Raw genomic sequence first — 20993 nt, 5'->3', positions numbered from 1 at the left:
TTTGAGACCCTATTCCTTGACCAAAGACATATGGCAACTGTTTAGGTTTTTTAATTGTATCCTTTCTCTCTTCTTAAATTCTTGGCAATCGAAAATGTCTTTGTAACAAGCTAAGGTGAAGGTTTTGTGTGTAATAAACAAATCCTGGCATACACATAATATTAACTCAAAGGTAGAATGGTGTATGTCTGTATGTGTGTGTATATACAGTATATATATATATATATATATATATATGTATATATACAGTATATATATATATAACACACACACACAGGCTGTAAAATGAATGAGTTAAAAGAATATCATATAGAATACTGTAGTTCCATCTGTCAATTTCATGTCCTGGTAAACGCAGTTTAGACAGACTGCACACATTCATGAATGAAGCAGGTATGCTTAAATCCTTGTTTGAAAAATGGGATTTTCTTTCAGATTACTAGCAGCTTGAATTTTCATTATTTTTCCTTTTTTAGACATCTGCTTCCTTTTCACGCCGAGAAGATTTACTTGTTTGTCTCCGACCTGTTTAATTAGGTTAGCTTTTGTTGTGTGAAGGATGCTGCCTATGATCAAAATGGACTCTTCCACTATTTAGCAAGCCTTTGTTGAATGAGTCATCCGAGCAGCCTCTCATTGGACGGAATGGTTAGCACCCAAGGGATTGCCAGGCAGAGGCTGCATGGCCCTGCTTCATTCACATAATTATTGGTATGCTAGCCAGCCCTTTCATTCACATAAATAGAGTTTCATTCACATTTTGTAATTTTTCATTTGTTTCTAATGAAGAGAGGCATTTGGGAATAATAGGGCTTTTTTTTCTTTTAGATAACATCTGAAACAATCTATGATGTGAGTATTTTTGCTGTTGCTATGCTAGCAGACGGAAAGGCGAAGACGAATGCTGTGTGGATACTGCAGCAGGTTCGCTGCGTGCTAATGAAAAGCTGTTGAGCACATTACTAGAAACTTGGACTTTATATAAAATAAGGCGGTTTTGTTATTTATCACCCCTTGGAGCAGAGATGCTTTCTTATACAGTGTGTCATAAATTAGATTCATTATATACCTAGCTGTGAAAGTTTATTTAGTGTTTAATACTTTTTGTCTATAAAGAGATAGCATTGCATAGTTAATGGTATGTGGTGCAAGGGTTAATTTTTATGTAGAATCCTTTCTTTCTTTAACAATGTAGATTTTATGCGTTACGCTTCATTAAATTAGTGGAAGAGTCTGTGGTGTACAGTAATGTAGTGGTTGGATCCAGTCATCTACTTTGCTTTTAATGTGCATTGACTATCCACTAATGTATTAAATGCTCTATAGGGAACCTACGTATGTAATTCTCAGAAGACCGGTTGGTTTATTTCCTGTAGTCTAGTGAATTTGGATTTCAAAGAAATGAACATACTTCAAAATTGAAATTCTTTTATTCTTTATCTGCTACGTGTAATTGGTAATAGTCTATCAGATATCACTCGGTACCCAAGCTCTGCTGTTTCCCAATCTTTCTTTTCTTAATTATGTCAGAGTTGGTGAATATTGGTTAACATCTGATTTGTCCATGGAATAAAATCCAACTTACTATAACAAGTGCTTTTAAATGTTAGTATTACCCAGTTGGCACATTATTTTGCCAAATACTTGTTTTTGATTCATGGTACAGAAGAATTTTATTTTATTTGTATTAATAGACAAACTAGTATTCTAAAAACTATTTGGTGAGAGGTAAATGAGAAGTACGTTTCATACCATTGTAGGTTTTAGGGGTGTGCTACGTGTTTAGGAAGAGGGTACAAATGATTAGTGAAAGTAATCCTTTTTGCGAAGTTGGGGGAAAGGAAATTTGAGAATTGATTGGCTCTACAGTGCTGTAAGGGGGTGGATGTTTTTATGCTACAGGAAGTGATTTGCAGTGTTCACTGAGCCTTTTGTTAAAACAGGTCTTCTCATTTGTGTGAGTCATGCTTTTGCTGTGAGCGAGTTGGCAGCTCTGACCAGGAGTGGAATGTCATAGATAAGTGTTTGCTACAGCCTTCATTCTAAACGTATGTCCAAGAGAAAGTAGACACGTTCTTACTCTCCTCTGGATAATTCATTGCAGCTTTTCACATCATTAATATATATATATTTTTTTTGCATTTTGATTCTTTTTTTATATATATATATTGTCACTTTTTTTTTTTTTTAGTACAATTGGTTTCACCGATGCCATCATGAATCTCTGGAAATGTTAGCAAAGGCGTTTCTTAGGTTGGCACCAGACTTGCCAGAGTATATGAAGCAATCTAGATAGAAGGGCATGCTTCAACGTACCAAGTATAACCGCTTCAAGAATGAATCTGTGACGCCAGTCGATGACCTCTTGCACAACCTGTCCATGAACAGTAAAGTCTCCACAGAAGCCAGTACAACAGTTACAACTCCGTGCTCGGTTCCGACTGAAGTCCTACAAAAGGATCAAGAGGATGGAACCGCCGCTCTTTGTACATTTATTCACAAAGTGTCCCACTTGAAACTCCACAGCTCGGGCAGCCTGTTGGGTATTAAAAACATTTCCTCTGCTGTGAAGGAGCTTGCTGGCTCCAAGTTACAGGGTAGCTCTCCTGCTCTAAGCTCAGCAGCAGGAATATCAGACAACACATGTAACCTTGTCTCTACACCTCCGGGTTCTCAGCAGGACGTGAGCAAGATGAGCACGGGAAAAAAAACCCGGTCAGAAGAAATGCATTTGGGAAGCGATGACTGGAATCAAAGCAGCAGCTTTGTCAATAAACCGTCTCGAGGATGGCTGCACTCGAATGAGAAGATCCTGGGACCTGGAGTGACGTACATTGTGAAGGTTGGTCTGTTTTGTACCCTTGGCTGTTTTTTCTTTTTTTTTTTTTTCTCTTGCCTTTTTATCAATGAATGTTTCGGTTTGCCGTTTAACAGCACATATATTACCAATGAAAAAAAGCTTTCCTCTCGTTTGCATTATTTTGTCTTTGTGTGTTGGGGCTGCACAGTGGACACACAGATCCGTTGTAAACAAAATAATAATCAGTGTCCATCTGTTATGTACATTATGTGTTTTTTTTGTACAGGTCTTCTGCTGTAATAATTTATCTTTTGTACAGTCAGGGTATGTGATGGTTTCAATGAATTTTAAATGTAACTGAAACCACGCATGTTAAATTCATAAATATGCTGCTGGTTTGATAACACGCATGTTAGGTTAATTAGAATATTTAGTAAAATGACTGCAGAGCTATAAAATTAAAAACCCCTGTTAGAAATTGTAGCATGGAATAAACATCTCTCTCTTTAAAATAATCCATCGATACATGATTTTTAACCTGTTGTATAGATGTATGAAAAGTATATGTGTTTTTTAATGGTGAAACATATTGAAGGCATTGTAATTTTTATCGCCTAAGAAATGTATGTAAGGTAAGATATCACCAAACAATAAGGGTTTTGCAAATCCATAATATTTTTTAAAATCTGTTTTATTGTGCTAAATTGTACTAAGTGAAAGGAGTGGGTGGATTTTATTTAATTGTTTTGTTGGAGTGGAATGAAGATATATTTCAATCACTGATATAGTGAGGTGTTTAGTATATGACAGATCACATTGATTGCAAGGCTCTTAGATTTATTTTTATAGGAGCATTTTGTTTTTAAATAAAACAATTATGCAATATATATATATATATATATATATATATATATATATATATATATATATATATACATATATAATACATATTTCTGTATGTTATGTGTATGTATTATGTATATAAGCACACATATATTATTTGTTTTATATAGCGCCATCATATCTGTAGCACTGTATGTGTGTGTATATATATATAATTACCAATCCATCTATTTTTCTATCTTGTAATATATATATATATATATATATATATAGTGTGTGTGTGATTTTTATCATGCTGTTTACTAAATAAACTGTTCTAAGAAGATACATTTTAAGGAGTGGACAAGGTGAAGACCCTTTTATATGAAAGTGTGTTACAGTGGAAGCATATTAGACTTATGCAATAACCACCTTCAACAGTTACACGTTCTTGTCTTTGCCTTACAAACAATATATACCATTCATAAATCGACTATTGCTAAGAGCTTCATTCATTTTCTGTAATAGGGGAATCTCAAAAGTGAATTGTGCTGATGTGTGTGTATGTATGTATATATATATATATATATATATATATACATATATATATATATATATACACACCTGCTGTATGATTGTAGGTACATTTGATACGTCAAGCTTTAAAGAATCTGAAGTCTTGATCACAGTTTGATGAATAATTGATTTAGGGCACTACATAAAGCCATGCTATTGTTTTTTTAACATTTAATATTATCTTGCTACATTTTTCTTCTCTTGAGAGGACTGGGTGACATATCTGCTGCTACTGAAACTTAATTTTCAAATGGAACCTTGTGACTTCTACAAAAAAATACGTTCAGGGGCAGTTCTGGGCCCTCAGCAAAAACATTTGTAGATTACATTACAGGCATAGTCACAGTTTTATAGGCCTCTTCCCTATCATTTAAACGTAAATGTCAGTAGTTGCTTTGTCTGATTATATCTTAGTGACACCTAAGCCTACATATGTATTAAAATATTGAATTAACATGTCCCATGAGACCCACCTATTTACTCCTCTGCCCACTGTAAACGGTGGAAGGTGTGCAGCTGCCACCAGCATCAGGCAACCACAACTGTCAACAAGCACACCAGGCATCTGTCCTAAAGGGATGAAGGGGTGGAAAAGGTCAACGAGTCTATCAAAAAAGCCCCTCTTAGGGGAAGGATTTAAGAGTTAAACAATATCTGTATACCCAACAGGCTATCCTGAACATGTTACAATATGGGAGGCATAATGCAGAGATTGGCCAAGCTTCCATTATGATTAAAAACAGACCTTACCAACAGTGTCTGACTTTTTCTGCATGCGTAAAGCACTCCAATGTTGTGTTTTGATCCATGTTTCCATTTGGAGAAATGACAATGGGTAAACATAACGAAACACAAGCCTAAATACGTTGTGCACCCCAATCCATATTCAGCTACTGCAGCCCAGTGATATACATAATTCAAGCTTCAGAATTTATTATGCCACGGCATGATATAAAATGACTGCCTTTTCGAAAAAAAGGACCTACCATTGAACAGTCTTCATAAAATTACCACGTAGCCTGGGCTAGCACTATTAATAGCCAAGCAGGTCTCATACTCATTTGCAATTTGTATTTATATTTATTTTCTGACATGTAAGAACTTGTTATTAGCTCTACCTCTCTGCTTTGGTTATACCAGTAACATTTTCGTAGCAACATAATAATCATGTAGTCTGTGTTATTTACCTTCAAGTACCAAATAGCCTTTATGATCCCATTTAATTTTACTGTTTAAATCTCATTTTTTGGCCACGGGCTATATTGCACTAAAGGGGACCTGTTTATAGCTTGTGCTTTTGGTTTTCAATCAGTGCAATTTTCGGTCTAAATATAAGGAACTATTATATCAGAACATCGGCAAAGCATTTCAACTGCTTCTCTTACATGACCCCACTCTCCTAAAATTGTGACAACCAATCAGGTTTAAAAAGTAGGCTCTTGGACTACCCTAGCACAGGTAGTTAAGATTATGTAAGGAAAGTTCATTGAAATGTATTTTTTACTTTTTTAAAAAATATACAGTACTGTGCAAAAATTTTAGGCAGGTGTGAAAAAAATGTTGTAAAAATGCTTCCATTCTAATAGTTAATTTTAACCATTTAACAAAATGCAAAGAGAGTGAGCAGATGAAAAGTCTAAAGCAAATCAATATTTGGTGGGACCTTCAAAACAGTATCATTTCTTTTAGGTACACTTGCACATATGTTACCAATTATACCAAACAGGTGCTAAAGATCATTAATTTAATATGTAGCTTGAAACACAGTAATTAACTGAAACAGCTGTGTAGGAGAAATAAAACTGTGTAAGGAACGACCAAACTCACTAACAAGGTGAGGATGCTGTAGACAGTTTAATGTCAAAAGTCATACGCCATAGCAAGACTGAGCACAGCGATAAGACAGGTTGTTAAACTGCATCAGCAAGGTCTCTTCCAGGCAGAAATGTCAAGTCAGACAGGGGTTTCCAGATGTTCTGACCATCCATCCTGTATTAACCCCTGGCATCCTGGGTCACCATTTTGTGACACCTACCTGCAGTTTGCCTATACAGGTATCTGGATCTGACCGTGCTTTGCCCATTACACTCCATGCCAAACTTTGCATGCCTCACTGTTGGGATCGTCCCTGTCCCCTTAGGGCGCAACCCCTCATATGAACTTCCATGGTAAGTGCTCCTCAGTGATGGCCACAGTACACAAGCTCTTTTGAAGAAGCACAAAGAAATGGACAATGGTGAGGGCTGTAGACGCAGTGGTCTTCTAAGGAAAAGTAGTGCTTACCCCTTTGGCAGAAAATAGTGGGACACTGATACACCCATCTACTGTCTGGAGAAGTCTGGTCAGAAGTGATTTTCATGGGATGTGTTCATTAACCCCTTAAGGACAATGGGCGGTCCCTAAACCCATTGAAAACAATGTATTTTGAGTCCGTACATGTACGGGCTTTGTCATTAAGGACATGAAAGACATGGAACATTATGATTGCGTGTGTGTTATTAGCTTAAGCACATTGTATTTGTCTATATTTGTGACTTAGATGTAGATCAGATCACATTTTATAGACAATTAATGCAGAAAACCAAGTAATTCCAAAGGGTTCGCTTACTTTTTTTGCCAGTGTATGTGTATATAGTTTTATACGGAATTAAAAGCAAGTACGCAACACACATCAAGTTAACCATTTGCTGTGATGATAGAGGGTAGAAACTAAAATAAAATGCAGTTACCAAATGCTACCACTGATACAAAAGTAAACTAAAAGAAAAAAAGAACAATCAGAAAATAGAATCAATTTAGTAGATAGATTTGCCCACAATTAGCCCTCGTTCCGCTGCCTCCTGGGATTGATGGTTCAACTATAAATGCCACACACTGCACTGCTTTCAAATGTTTTGCAGTAGAGTTCATAGCTAAGTGAGGTGCACATTTAGCAGATTGTTTTCTTCTAATAATGCCAACGGAATTTAATATTGCAATTTAGTATTCTTACTTCTTGCAACTATGGACTGGAACATGCAGGGGTGTCATACAGTTAATTTAAGAACCAAAGCAACAGAGACCAAAAAGACTTAATCCTAGCACACCACACCACACACGTGATACGTAGCGATATTGGACAAGGGGAAACCTGTAGAGAAGCTTCCTGTGAATGTGCAGTGATTGTTGTGCATGTAGATACTCTTTTTATGCTTTGTACAGCTTTCAACCATTCCGGATCAGAAAACGCAGGAAATTACAAATACAAAAATAGGAAGTGCACCCTAAAAAGCAAATAAATATAGATTGGAGGTGCTGCTGAATGACCATTACATAGATAGACCAATGCAGGGAGTCAGTGCTAATAATACTACGTCCCCGTAGTAGTGCAGATATATTTTTATATATACAGTTGTGATGAAAAGTTTGCATACCCTCGGAGAACTGGTAATATACTGTATTTGCCCGGATATAGGCCACCCCCCCACTTTGTCTTTAAAGTGGGGGTGAGGCCTATAATCAGGGTGTAGCGCAGGGATGTGCAATTCATATTGCCAGATGCCCAGGACATGCAGTTCCGGGCGCCAGGCGGGTGTTTTTTCTTTTTCTTTTAGCCCTGCATGCGGGCAAGCAGCAGGGTTAGGCTCCAGATCCCCCGCAGCGCTGCAGGGGACCTGGATCCTTCTCTCCGGCAGCCGGCGGACGTCTTTGCGATGCGTGTAGACAACCTCTGGTGCCAAGAGCGTCCCATGTGGCGCTTTCATGCGGAAGAATGCAAGTTGTCTGCCAGTATTTTCTGATATTCACAAGATTCCCTGTATTCACAAGATTCCCTGTGCTCACAAGAGCTCACCCCCCCAAAAAAAACATCAGTGAGCCACAACCATGCTTCACAGTGGGGATGGTATTCTTGTCACTATAGGCCTTGTTGACCCCTTTCCAAACATAGGTTGTGACCAAAAAAACTCTAAATTACAGTGTGCCAGAAGCTGTGAGGTGTGTCAAGGTGTTGCCTGGCATATTGTAACCAGGCTTTTTGGTGGCATTGGCGAAGTAAAGGCTTCTTTCTGGCAACTTGACCATGCAGCTCATTGTTTTTTCAAGTTTTGTCATATTGATCTCTTGAAACAACTACACTGTCTTTTTTCCAGAGCAGCCTATATTTCTCCTGAGGTTACCTGTGGGTTTTTCTTTGTATACCAAACAATTCTTCTGGCAGTTGTGGCTGAAATATTTCTTAGTCTACCTGACCTTGGCTTGGTATCAAGAGATCCCCAATTTTCCACTTCTTAATACGTGATTGAACAGTCCTGACTGGCATTTTAAAGGCTTTGGATATCTTTTTATATCCTTTTCCATCATGATAAAGTTCCATTACCTTGTTACGCAGGTCTTTTTATTTTCTGCTCCCCATGGCTCAGGATCTAGCCTGCTCAGTGCATCCACGTGAGAGCTAACAAACTCATTGACTATTTATACACAGACACTAATTGCATTTTAAAAAGCCACAGGTGAGAAATTAACCTTTAATTGCCATTTCAACCTGTGTGTGTCTGTAACAAGGCCAAACATTCAAGGGTATACTTTTGATCAAGGTAATTTGGCTGATATCTGTTATTATTATCATTTAAAAATTAATCAATGTGATAATAAAATAATCATAATTCAACAAGATAATTCATATGATCACTATTCTTGGGGTAAAAATGAATAAAAAACAAATAATAAAATAATAATAATAAAATGGATGCACATGACATACCTAGGCATATGAGGTGTTTCAGAAATCAGGACAAGTACCTTAACATATATATATTGTATCTCTACTGGCTATGTATATTTTGTAGATACACTAAATAGCGTTTACCTACAGTGCCCTCCACTAATATTGGCACCCTTGGTAAATATGAACAAAGAAGGCTGTGAAAAATTGTCTATATCGTTTAACCTTTTGATAGTTTCTTAAAAAAATACACCAAGTAATCTGTTTTCATGGATCAAACAATTTCAAACACAACACAGGTTACATACATGTTTGTAGCACAATTATTAGCACCCTTTCAGTCAATACTGTGCTACCTCCCTTTGTCAAAATAACAGCTCTTCTCCTATAAAGGCTGAAGAGGTTGGAGAATACCAAATCTCTCCAGATCCTTTTGAGGTTGACGCTGGTGGACTCTTCACTTTGGTTCACACCACAAGTTTTTTTATGAAGTTCAAGTCAGGGGACTGTGATGGTCCTGGTATGACCTTGATATTATGGTCAGTAAACCATTTTTGTGTTGATTTTGATGTATCTTTTGGATCACTGTCCTGCTGGAAGATCCAACCATGGCCAATTTTAAGCTTGTCCATGATGCCTTGTATACTAAAAAAATGTCCAGGCCATCTGGCTAAAAACCATCCTGAAACATTAAAGAGCCACCACCATATTTTACCATGGACATGAGGTACTTTTCCATATGGCTACCTCTCTGTTTACGCCAAACCCACCTCTGGTGTTCATTGCCAAAAAGCTCTATTTTTGTTTAATTTGACCATAGAGCCCGATACCATTTGAATTCCCAGTAGTGTCCGGCAAACTGTAGATGGTTGAGTTTGTTTTTGCATGAGAGTAGAAGCTTTTTTCTTGGAACCCCCCAAACAACTTGTCATACCTGGGAATTCTCTGAGTTTGACCCGGAGATTGCCAGGTGAAGCACCGCTTCTCCGGGTCAAGACCCAAATCCTCTGGGTCGCGTTCCACTCCCGGCCCATTTACCCTTTAAATGGGGGTGTTTCCTGCTGCCGTCATCGAGAACTCCCACCGACGTCATCGGGAACTCCCACCGGCGTCATCAGGAACTCCCACCAACGTCATTGGGTCGCCCCCTGACGTTACTGGGCAGTCCTGGCCGCGTCCCGCAAGAAGTTCCCAGGTATGCAACTTGTGGTGATGTAGGTGACATTAGATTGAGTTTTGTCAACTTTTGGAGACTCTAAGACACAACTAACTTGTGCGATTCTCCAGCTGTGAGCCTTGGAGATTTTATGGCCACTTAAACTATTCTCTTCACAGTGCATTGAGAGAATACATGTCCTTTTCCTGCTTCATTCATTTCCAGTTGACTGGAACGGCTTAATTATTGCCCTGATGATAGAAATGGGCAATTTCAATGTTTTTGCTATTTTTTTTATAACCACTCCCTATTTTGTGAAGCTCAACAACCTTTTACCGCACATCACAGCTATATTCTTTGGTCTTACCCTTTGTGATGAATGGCTAAGGCAATTTGGCTATGTGCTACCTAATTTCATGGTTGAACAATTTCCTGGTCCCTGTGACCCAGGTGTACTTAAAAAATGTTAACATATCAAAGGGAATATACTTCAACTATATTTTTCTCATATGAATTCATAGGGATGCCAATAATATGCTACACATACATTTTTTGGATAAACCTGTGTTGTGTTGTGTTTGCAGTTGTTTGATATCCATGAGAGCAGAGTATTTTTGCCTATTTTTTAACAAAAGATCAGAAGATTTAATAAAAGACAATTTTTCACAGCCTGTCTGAAAAAAGAATATATAGTTTGTGTAGTTAAACTAAATGAGAGTGGGGGAAATGATGCTTGAAAACAAGATAGCTTTAGTCATTAAGAGATACTAACACACAATCTTAAAGGGAACTTCCCCCATTTTTTAAGTTATTAATATGTAGGTAGGGCGTATTGTGTATTGCGTTTAGCAGCCCAGGAGTTAGCATTAACAGGGCTGTCTGAGTGCATCAAAATTCATTACGATACAGAGTCATAGGTTCAGGATTGAAATTACTACTACAAAATTTGACAAAGGCTCGCAGTAGAATTAGTTAAAATACTAGCATTTAAAAAACCCTGAGGTCTCTAGTTTTCAAACATATGTGGTTTGATGGGGTAAATTGAACTGACCGGCTTCAAAGATGTCCCAAATAGGATATAGGGGCAGTATGACCAGTTTTGGAAAAAAGATGAAATATGCTGCTTGTACTTTTTGCCCTATAATTTGCCAAAAAATGCAAAAAAAAATAATAAAAACTTTTTTTATAGTAAATTATATGATACGATTAAAAACAAGCCCTTCTTGTAATATATAACTCATGTGTACAGTAAATGACAAAGAAGACAAATCTTGCATATGCACATCTCATATTGCATTATGAAATTAGTAAATTGAAAGTACAAACTTTTGCAAAGGGTACTGGAGCAGTTAGTGGCACAGAAAGCATAAAAAAGCCAAGTTGCAATTTGCATTTTACTGAAAAACTGTTGTAAAGGCAACTGCGATGGATTATGTCTCATCTATAACACACGGATGGATAACTACTGACACCGTTTTTAGCACCATTGAACTAATTTATTAAAACTACCTATTGCTTATGCATTATGCTTTATGCTTTTCAACCAATTTGTGCGGCAACTATTTGTTTTAAAATTAAGAAGCTTAATGAAGCTGTGTTTGATCGCAAAATTATGACAAAATCTTAATTTCCTGCCATTAAGTTCTTACTTTTATTCTCACATGATCAATCCAAGAGTGAAAATTCCAACACAGTGAAAAGATGAAGAATTGGAATAAATATGCAGATATTTGCTCCCATTTATAACACATGTGTATTGGTGTAATGTGCAAGCACCTTTAAGATGAAGGACTTGTGAAATCGACTGATCCCTCTTGAGATGTAATAATTCTTGCCTTTCTAATTCTGCTGTGTTTTTATTTTGTAGTACTTGGGATGCATAGAAGTTTTGCGATCCATGAGATCCTTAGACTTCAATACAAGGACTCAAATAACAAGGTATGATATATGTTCTGTTTTAATTATGTAAACAATTTTAATTTTTATTTGTTTTTATAGGACAGACAGACTCATAGAATATACTTGCTTTTATACATCAGTATTGCAAATGACTAGTTTTACCAGAATAATACTTTATTCACGGTGAATAATCAGGGGTGTGTAAGGCTGCATAGGCTTTAGTCAGAGCTTTATTATTATTATTATTATTATTATTATTAAGGAGCATACTTATAATATATAAGATATATATCCTGGATAAGGGACCATATTGTGCTTTGGCAAATTTACCAAAACTAGATGTACATGGTCTGTTCTTAATCCATCTTTAATGCCTGATGACTGGATATTCTATACTATCTACCTCAGAACTAATGCACTGCAGATTAGAAGTTGAAAAGTTTGGACAGTGGGCTTTCTTTCAAATCCTAGGGTGCATACATGATGGACTATGGCCAGGGAAACTATGATTTCATGTTAGTCCTTGTGGGAAAATGTTTTTCTGATGAATCCTGATATATTCTTTTAATAATATATTGTAGAAAATATATAATTTATTGAAAAATGTAATATGAAAGTATTTGTATGAGGGAATAAATTATATAACGAAACATTCCTTATTCTTAAGGGACCAATTCAGCTTTATGTTCATGTAACATTACCCTCCAGTGTGTTTTACAACATTCTTTAATGCTCAGAGTTACAAAATGAATTATCTTATTTTTGCTTCTCTCCTGGTTGTCGCTATCGAAGGCATGAAACAGACAATCAAATGTTTATTTTTTTTAAAGCCCAAAATACAATGCTTTTCCATCTTCAGAAGAATGTGGAGGCGATCGTACTGTGTAAGGCCACAGTGGATTACCAGTTATTTGTGGCCCCTACTTACCTAACCCCCAATCCTCTCCCTTATGGCTGCCTCTGTACCCAATAATTTCAATGCAAGCTCAGCTCTAAGGCATAAATATTGGCAAATCTGTCACACTATATGCCCATATATTGCTTAGCCCACCACTAAGTAGTGGGGTACCTTGACATAGTGGCAGGCTAAGTGAAATATTGCTATATAGTTTGACAAAATCGACACTATTCTGCAGCGGGAAACACCCCCATTTAAAGGGAAAATGGGCGGGGAGGGGGTGTGTCAAGACCCAGCGTCGGGTCTTGACCTGGAGAACCCGAGAAGCAGTGCTTCACCCAGGCAAACCTGGAGAGTTCCCAGGTATGCATATTACCCCCTGGGCTGCAGTTAAAGGATGTTTAAGGAGACAAAACAGCATGAAACACCTTTCTTCAGTGCTGTTACTCTTCAGCACCACGGTGAACCCCATTCACGACAAGGGATAGTTTAAACTATAAAGGCTCAAGCTTGTATGTTCAACCATTATTCCTACACTTGCACACTCTAGCACCATAAAGTAGCACACGCACTAACATTCTACACTCATGTACACACATGTTAACACCCTACACTAATAGACACACTATATGCTGGCATACATACATGCTAATGCCATAACTGTAACATACACAAAACCATACACACTAACTCCACACATGTGGCCACTCTTCAGGAGCACGCTTTACTAATCATTCTGGACGGTTGAGCCATGTTAACTAGCTGTTGGCCTGCCCTTAATTACCGACTCTGCCCTCCAGTCTGGGCCTTTGCATTGCAGTTCAAGCAGCTTACTGTTATGGCTCTGTATCCTTGTCCTGTATTTCTTCAAGCAACTTCATACTTATCTGCTGGTTCTGACCCGGCTTTTTTTAACCATTCTACTGGATACCTGATTTGGCTTCTCGACAGTGTCCTTCTGTTACCGACTTTTTTTGACCACGTCTTGTTGCCTGAGGGTTTCCTCCCATGTGCCCTGCCTAATGGTCTCCAGTCCCCTCTCTGAGTCTGAGGTACCTGTCCCCTATGCAAGTCTGAGGTACCACCCAGTCACAATGTTCCTCATAAGACTTCAGCTGTGTTCCCATGTACTACCTACAGCCTGTAAACTATTTGTTAATTCTTCTGGTATTTAAACCAGCCCTATTGGTGTCAGCACACACCAATATAGACTGTTGCCTATATATTTTCAGTCCTGTGTGTCTCCTATTTGCCTGTCTGTACCTTCCCGTCCGGTATCATGCATTGTGGGGTACAGACAGAGCCCCAGGTATCCCCTACAACTGGGATCCTACCTGACCTGCTTACCCGAGTCCTAACACTCTAACACTATGCACACATACACACTGAATCTGGCACTACAATACAGTAGACATACTGACACTTTACATTTGCACATGCACACACTGACTCTAGTGCAATACATAAACACACTGATACCATGATATATAAACACTCACAGACTGACTCCAATACTATACATATATACACATACACACTATACACATCTGTTTCCTCAAAATAACCTCTATTAAATAACTAGGGCACACAATCTTCTGTTCTTGCCTCAGGTGCAAAAGGACTGACATCTGTTTGGGGACAAATATGGGACTGGTACATTGTTTGGGAGAAAAGATGGGACTGGTTGTTTGTGGACAAGGTCAGGAGAATCTGATTACTGTGCGCAGTCCTGTGACTTACTACACATTGTGCGATAAGTAAGTGACTGTGGCAGGAGGCATGATCGGGGTTTCTACAGACCCCAAAAATCCCTATGCAGCAAAGGGATTCACCAGCAACGTCATTATATAGTGAGCCAGACACAGACAGTGGTACAGCTTGAGTATTATCATTATATAGTTATCCAGACACAGACAGTTATACAGCATGAGTCCTATCATTATATTTTCAGCTAGACAATTACCATGGTACAGCATTACTTCCAGTATTATATAGCGATTCAGACACAGCTGGTGGTATAGCATGACCCCTATCATATTTTTTAGCAAACCAGACACAGACGGTGGTACATCATAACTCCTTTTATTATATAGCAATCCGGACACCATAACTCCCATCACTCCCATCTATATAATGAGCCAGACATTGACAATGGTACAATATAACTCTGATCTCCCATCATCATCATCCTCCTCCATTTTCTTGTGCATTTCGTTCTTTTCAGTCTCACACTCTAAATATCTCACTGTCACTTACTGCCTTAGGCTAGGTTTCCACTTGGGTTTTTGTCCGGCGTTTTTTTCTTGATGAAAAACGCCAGGAAAACTGCCAAGAAAACTGCCACTGCATTTAGCTGCGTTTTGGCGTTTTTTCTGCAGTTTTTTCTGGCGTTTTAGCCTTTCTGTGGAAATTGCTTTTTTTGACCTTAGGCAGTTTTTCCAGCCTTTACAAGTTAGAAGTTTCACCCAGCTAAAAGGGATTAGGATAAATGGCAAGTATCTGCCCTCTCCTGATGTCATTTACTTGGTAGACCCTTTTGTCTCTTTTCTGTGGTTTGTAAGGCATGCTTTATTCCGAATGTCTGCTCCTCTGGGAAGATTGGCCCCAAATGATGGTGCAAATTGTTTGCTGTTGCTTTTGGCACGCAGGATCCGGTCGCGTATGTTTGTTTGTAATGGCATGTTTGTTCCAAATGGTGTAAAATTCAATATGAACCAGTCCAGGACTTTGTTTTGTGTGAAACTGTTTGTTTTCAGCCTATTTCTCGTAGGACACACAGATACTGGGTCCATCCTCTGCATTGTAACTGTGGAAAAAACGCCATAAAAAACGCCAAGGCAATAAACCCACATGGCTTTTTCATGGCGTTTTTTCTCTCCCATAGACTTCTATTGGAGAAAAAAAGCCAAGATTTATTGCAAAAAACGCCAGAGTGTCAACATGCTGCAGTTTTGAAAAACTGCCACAGAGCCCAAAAAAGCAGAAAAACGCCAAAGAGGACTGAAAAAACGCCAAACAGAAAAACGCCAAGTGGAAATGGCATTTTGCGATTTCCCATTGAATTACAGCTAACATCTGGCTGCATGCGTTTTTCACAAAAAAACGCCAGGTGGCGCTATTGGCGTTTTTATAGGCGTTTTTAGCAAAAAAAACCCAAGTGGAAACCTAGCCTCTCTGCTGAACGCTTCCCTGTCCCCTTTCCTGCAGCGTTGCTTCTTCTCACCATGAATGCCTTCCGATGTCTTGGGCTCACTTTACATTTCTCACTGTCACATCACCTTGTACACCGTGCTGAAGTGATCAGTACTGTTAGTGTATTCTTGGGTAAAACTAGTAAAGTGATAGTTTAGAAAATGCATGAAATGTGATAGTTAGTCTAGAAGCTATATTGCTTCTCTCGCATTACAGGTATTACTTGGATGTGGTGCGTGCTGTGCAACTGTTTCACTGCGTTCCTGGTTACAAAATCCACTCATCAAAAACGCACAGGCAAACAAGCCATTCAACATTGAGATTAAAACTTGTACATCACAAACTGTGGTGTCCTCAATAAAACATGCAGAGAAGGGAAATCCGTATTTTGTTAAAACAAGAAAAACATTGAGGAAAAAAGCAAATTTTCACCTGATTACAGTCAGCCATTTTTGGAGGAGAAGCTTCAGGGTTAGCTTTCACAATACATTTTGCAGTTAGTGTAATGAATACTGAAACAAAACCTGAAGAAGGGACTGTAATGTCCTAAAATTATGCATTTTAGCCCCCACGATGAAACATATTACCGTTACATAATTTTATCCGGTTATTTATCATAATAGTTTGCTATGGATATAAAGTAAAATAACCGTCAGAAGCTGTGAATATAGCTAAAAATAATACACACTTATTTGAATGCATCAAGCATTGCAGGTATGACTGATGCATTAGTCATCAATGCTCCATCTGATGCTTTTCTTACCAGATGGTGATTATGTTTGAGGGCAGTCTGTAAAATCTATTCTTTCTCTTCTTTATCAGCACAACATGTTATGCAATACGACAGTATAACAGTGTGTGTGTTTGTATATGTGTGCATGCAAATGTGTGTCCCGTTCTGCTTTACATATAATGAGGGAGTGCTTTGGCTGTCATCTGTACACTATCATTAAACACCATAGGCTGTACAGGTCAAGCCCAAGGCCTTCAAGGTGTCTTTGACTACATATTTTAAAAACATGTTTATCCATCTAAATATCTACATTAAAAGACACGGGGTGCTCCATTTCTTGAAGGCACAGAGTACCATAATTGTACCTTGAGGTGACCCAGTGATGCACTGGGGGCAGTAGCCTAGGTCAGGCCTAGAGCAGCCCCTAAGGTAAATACGTCAATGGTGGAAGAGGAGTGAACATGGCCATATGGCACTTCCTAGCCTGGAGAAAGAAGAAAATGATCCAGAGACCTGGGTTGCCATACCATCATAGCTACAGAACACCTACATGACGCAGGTGATGTGTATCAGGTCACACAGTGTAACAAAATATCACGTGACTCTGTGCAAGGAAGGTCAGTTGCAGGAAGGGAAATTGTGGTTACACTTTCATTGAGTTACCAACTACTGTAATAGCTTGGCTGAGAGAACACAGTGACTTAGAGAGTATCGCAAGTTGCATTAGAAGCAAATATGTTCTACAACAGGATTGCTTTTGTTTTTATGTATTCACAGTTTTGCTACTTAATGTACTTGTGTGTTATTAAATGATCATTGTATTACTGAATCTGACTAATATTAGTATATTTAAATGTATGCAATGCACATTTATGAAATCTGAGATAAATAATTTATTCATGTGTTTGATATATTTAATTTAAAATAAAAGTATTGAACAGGATTTCACTGCATTACATAGTTGTACTGTTTACAATTTGAACTAAGAAAGATAGAAGAAAGCAGGTACATTTATTATACTTTGATTAGTTTATCTAATTGTATTTGAATTGCAAAGACCTAAGTAGTTTTGAAAGCTTAGTCCTATGTGATTTATTCATCCAATAAAGGTATCATAATCTTTATCGCATTTACTTACTTTTTTGACAGTTTACATGGTGCTATGCTATACTTCTATATAAATGTATAGATTCCAAGAGAAGGTTTTATTTTGGGACATATTTTGAATATAAATGTTTTTATTTTGAACAAGGTAACGTTTGCTACTATTAGTTATTTATAATTCTATAAAACCTTCATTTTGACTTTTATTTTATTTTTAACTTTAAGCTTGTAGGCTCTGTGAAAAAGTGCCTCAATCAATTTGTACATCTATAGTTATATATTATAAGCTCGTTGGAGCAGGGTTTTCCTCACCCTTTTTCTATGAATCCACCTTTTTTTCTGTAACTGTTGACTTTTTATCCATATTGTAAGAACACACTAGAGCCCTGCGCGGGACTACTTTTTTAATCCCGCTCCCGCCCGCTCCTGCCTGCTCCCGCGGATTTTAATCCCGCTCCCTCCCACTCCCGCGGATTTTAATCCCGCTCCCGCCCGCTCCCGCAATGTGGGTGTTCCGCTCCCGCCCGCTCCCGCCACATTTGTGGCCAATCCCGCCTGCTCCCGCCACATTTGTGGCCAATCATGCCCGCCTCCTTACCTGATTTCCCGCGCAGTCCCGCGCGGCTGCCCTCGAGTTGTTCCCTCACGGCGTCTCTTCTCTTGCTCCGCCCAGGAACAAGGCGGAGTCACAGGAAGTGACGTCACATCACGTGACTCCGTTTTGTTCCTGGGCGGAGCAAGCTAGGAAACACTGTGAGGGAGCAGCAAGAAGGCAGCCTTGCGGGACTGCGCGGGATTACCGGGACCCGCAGGTACAGTGCCTGACCGCCCGCTCCCGCCCGCAGCCCCAGCAAGACCGCCCGCGCCCGCAAGTTTTTTGCATCCCATTGCAGTCCTCTAGAACACACCACCCTTAATAAGCATGCTACTGCATATGGTAGCTGATAGGTTCCATTACATTTTTAAACTGTCATCGTTCCAGATGCATGGATGGATTCTGGAGAATACCTCCTTTGAATTTGCCTCTTTTTCCTGCTGCCCATTTCCTTTGCTTGGCAAGGGGGCCAACACGAATGTTTAAAGGAACCACACAGCTATCATATGCATTAAAGTAGATATGATGGCTTTTAATGAATGCGTATTACAATATATACACTAAAGTGTTAGCTTGTCTTAGTCTGTCAATTCTAGTTTCATCATACCCCTTGAATATATGTACTATAAGAAGCGCTGTGTAAATTGTTGACGCTATATAAATAAAAGCTAGTAGTAATAATAATAACTTTTATTGTTTGTGTTTTAGGCTGCATGGGACATTAGGGTGTCCCTTTGATGATTGCAGTCTTTATTTTTGAGCCAGCTTTCCCCAAAATGAAAATCACATCTGGTTGCTCTGTTTAAATAAAAAAAAGAGAGGATGTTGTCTGACTTAATTATGGTACTGATTGCCGGTCAGTGTTTTCCACAAGGATTTCTATTGTTTTCCTTCTATTTCCTTGCATAGCCTCTTTACGCGCCCTCTTGTCTGGTCCTACCTAGAATCTTGGGAGCAGTCAATGTAGCTGTTTTTGTATTAACATAAATAATAATAATAATTATTATTTATTAATAATATTATTTTGTATGCCAAACATTTTCTTTTAGGTGCTTTGTACCACAGACAGATTATAAATATGCAGATTAAGCATCTGTATCATTTCATGATTTTACTTTTTAGCAATTTACTTGTAATATATGGAGTATTGTACCTTCAAATGTATGCCATAGTTGTATAGTTGTATAGTTCATTAAGAACGTTTCAGTTTGAAGAGAGAGAGATAACTGCAATGTGAGAAAGGTGTGCAGGGAATTTGATAATTCGATAAAATAGATTGTAATTTCATACTGAAATGCCTAAATTCATTTTACAGTATATACTGCACAGGAGAATTTTTTTGGACATCTTGTGCTTTTTTTGTGCTCACTTCCATATAAAAAATGTTTGTTTGTGTTAAGTTAAAAGAACCATCCCGTCGCCCTAATCTGCTTGTCCTCACATGGTGCCAACAATCTCATGTAATACATGAACATGGGAATTATCCAGATTTGCACAATCCACACACAGACTCAGGGCCGGACTTGGGATGACTACACAGTCCTGGATGCGTATGGCTACACATTATGTTCATATACTCTTATACTGTACAATGCAGTACCCGATCTGCTGCAGGAGCGCCAAGTATATGGTCTGGTATATGGCATTTGCTCTGCACAGATCAAGCCCCTGATAATTTTACTTACCTTCTCCAATTTTAATGAAGGCACACTAATTAGTATTAAAATACTGAAGTTTAATTTCAAACATGGTGACAACTGGCTAAAGGCATCTACATCTTCCAATGATTTGAAAACAATTTTCTGGAGTCTCAAAAGACAGTAGCTGTTAAGAGGTAATTATTCTTATATTGAGCATGCAGTGTATTCTCTGCAAGGTAGACCCTAGAGTTTCTTGCATCCTCGGTGACCCAAGTAACTAGTGCCCCCTCCTGCATGTTTTTGCTTCTTTAGAAGAGAACCTGGTGGCACTGGCCATCACCAGCTTGGTGATCGAGACTGCCACCTGGTTTTCCTATATGGTAGGTGTTGGTTATGCTTGACTGATGCATGCAAAAATCACATAATGCTCTTAAGGTTTTATCCTCTGCATGAAAACTGTATTGTTGTTTTATTTTGCATGAATACTGTCAATTTTTTATTGTGATTCTGTTTTTGTTATGCACGTTTAACCATTTTTTTTCTGTTGATTTTTTAAAACAGAATCATTACTATTTTCCTACCAGAGAAGCATGGAAGAAGCACACATTTATGATGGAGGTGACACCCACTATGCATATTGCAGTCAGTCCTTGTGTTTTACCACATATCATTAGGTGGGGACATATCTATTATATGAGTGTATTTCATATACTCAGTGTTTGCTACTCCAGGTTTAGCAAAAACAAGTTCTGTAATTCTAAATAATGGGAGTGATTATTTTGTATGGTATATTTTGGTCCAAGCAGGGGGCAGATAAACGAAGAGGCAAATAAAGAATTTCCCCTATGTCCCCTGGTTGCAGCGGAGTCCCTACTT

The 20993-nt window shown here is 38.3% G+C and overlaps 1 protein-coding gene across 1 annotated transcript in view; it reads left to right on the top strand.

Moving 5' to 3' along the window:
* The first annotated feature begins 726 nt into the window (after positions 1-726).
* Positions 727-20993, top strand: part of SHC3 (SHC adaptor protein 3) — a 33108-nt gene continuing 12841 nt past the window's right edge. Inside the window, exons 1-3 of the mRNA XM_053467761.1 lie at positions 727-852; positions 2192-2842; positions 11924-11994. Of these exons, the coding sequence (XP_053323736.1) occupies positions 2303-2842; positions 11924-11994 (611 nt within the window). The 5' untranslated portion in view covers positions 727-852; positions 2192-2302. The remainder of the gene's footprint in view (positions 853-2191; positions 2843-11923; positions 11995-20993) is intronic.

The sequence above is a fragment of the Spea bombifrons genome, chromosome 1 (genome assembly GCF_027358695.1).
Source record: "Spea bombifrons isolate aSpeBom1 chromosome 1, aSpeBom1.2.pri, whole genome shotgun sequence".
In the NCBI taxonomy this organism is placed as follows: domain Eukaryota; kingdom Metazoa; phylum Chordata; class Amphibia; order Anura; family Pelobatidae; genus Spea; species Spea bombifrons.
This window is presented reverse-complemented; position numbering and strand designations above follow the sequence as displayed.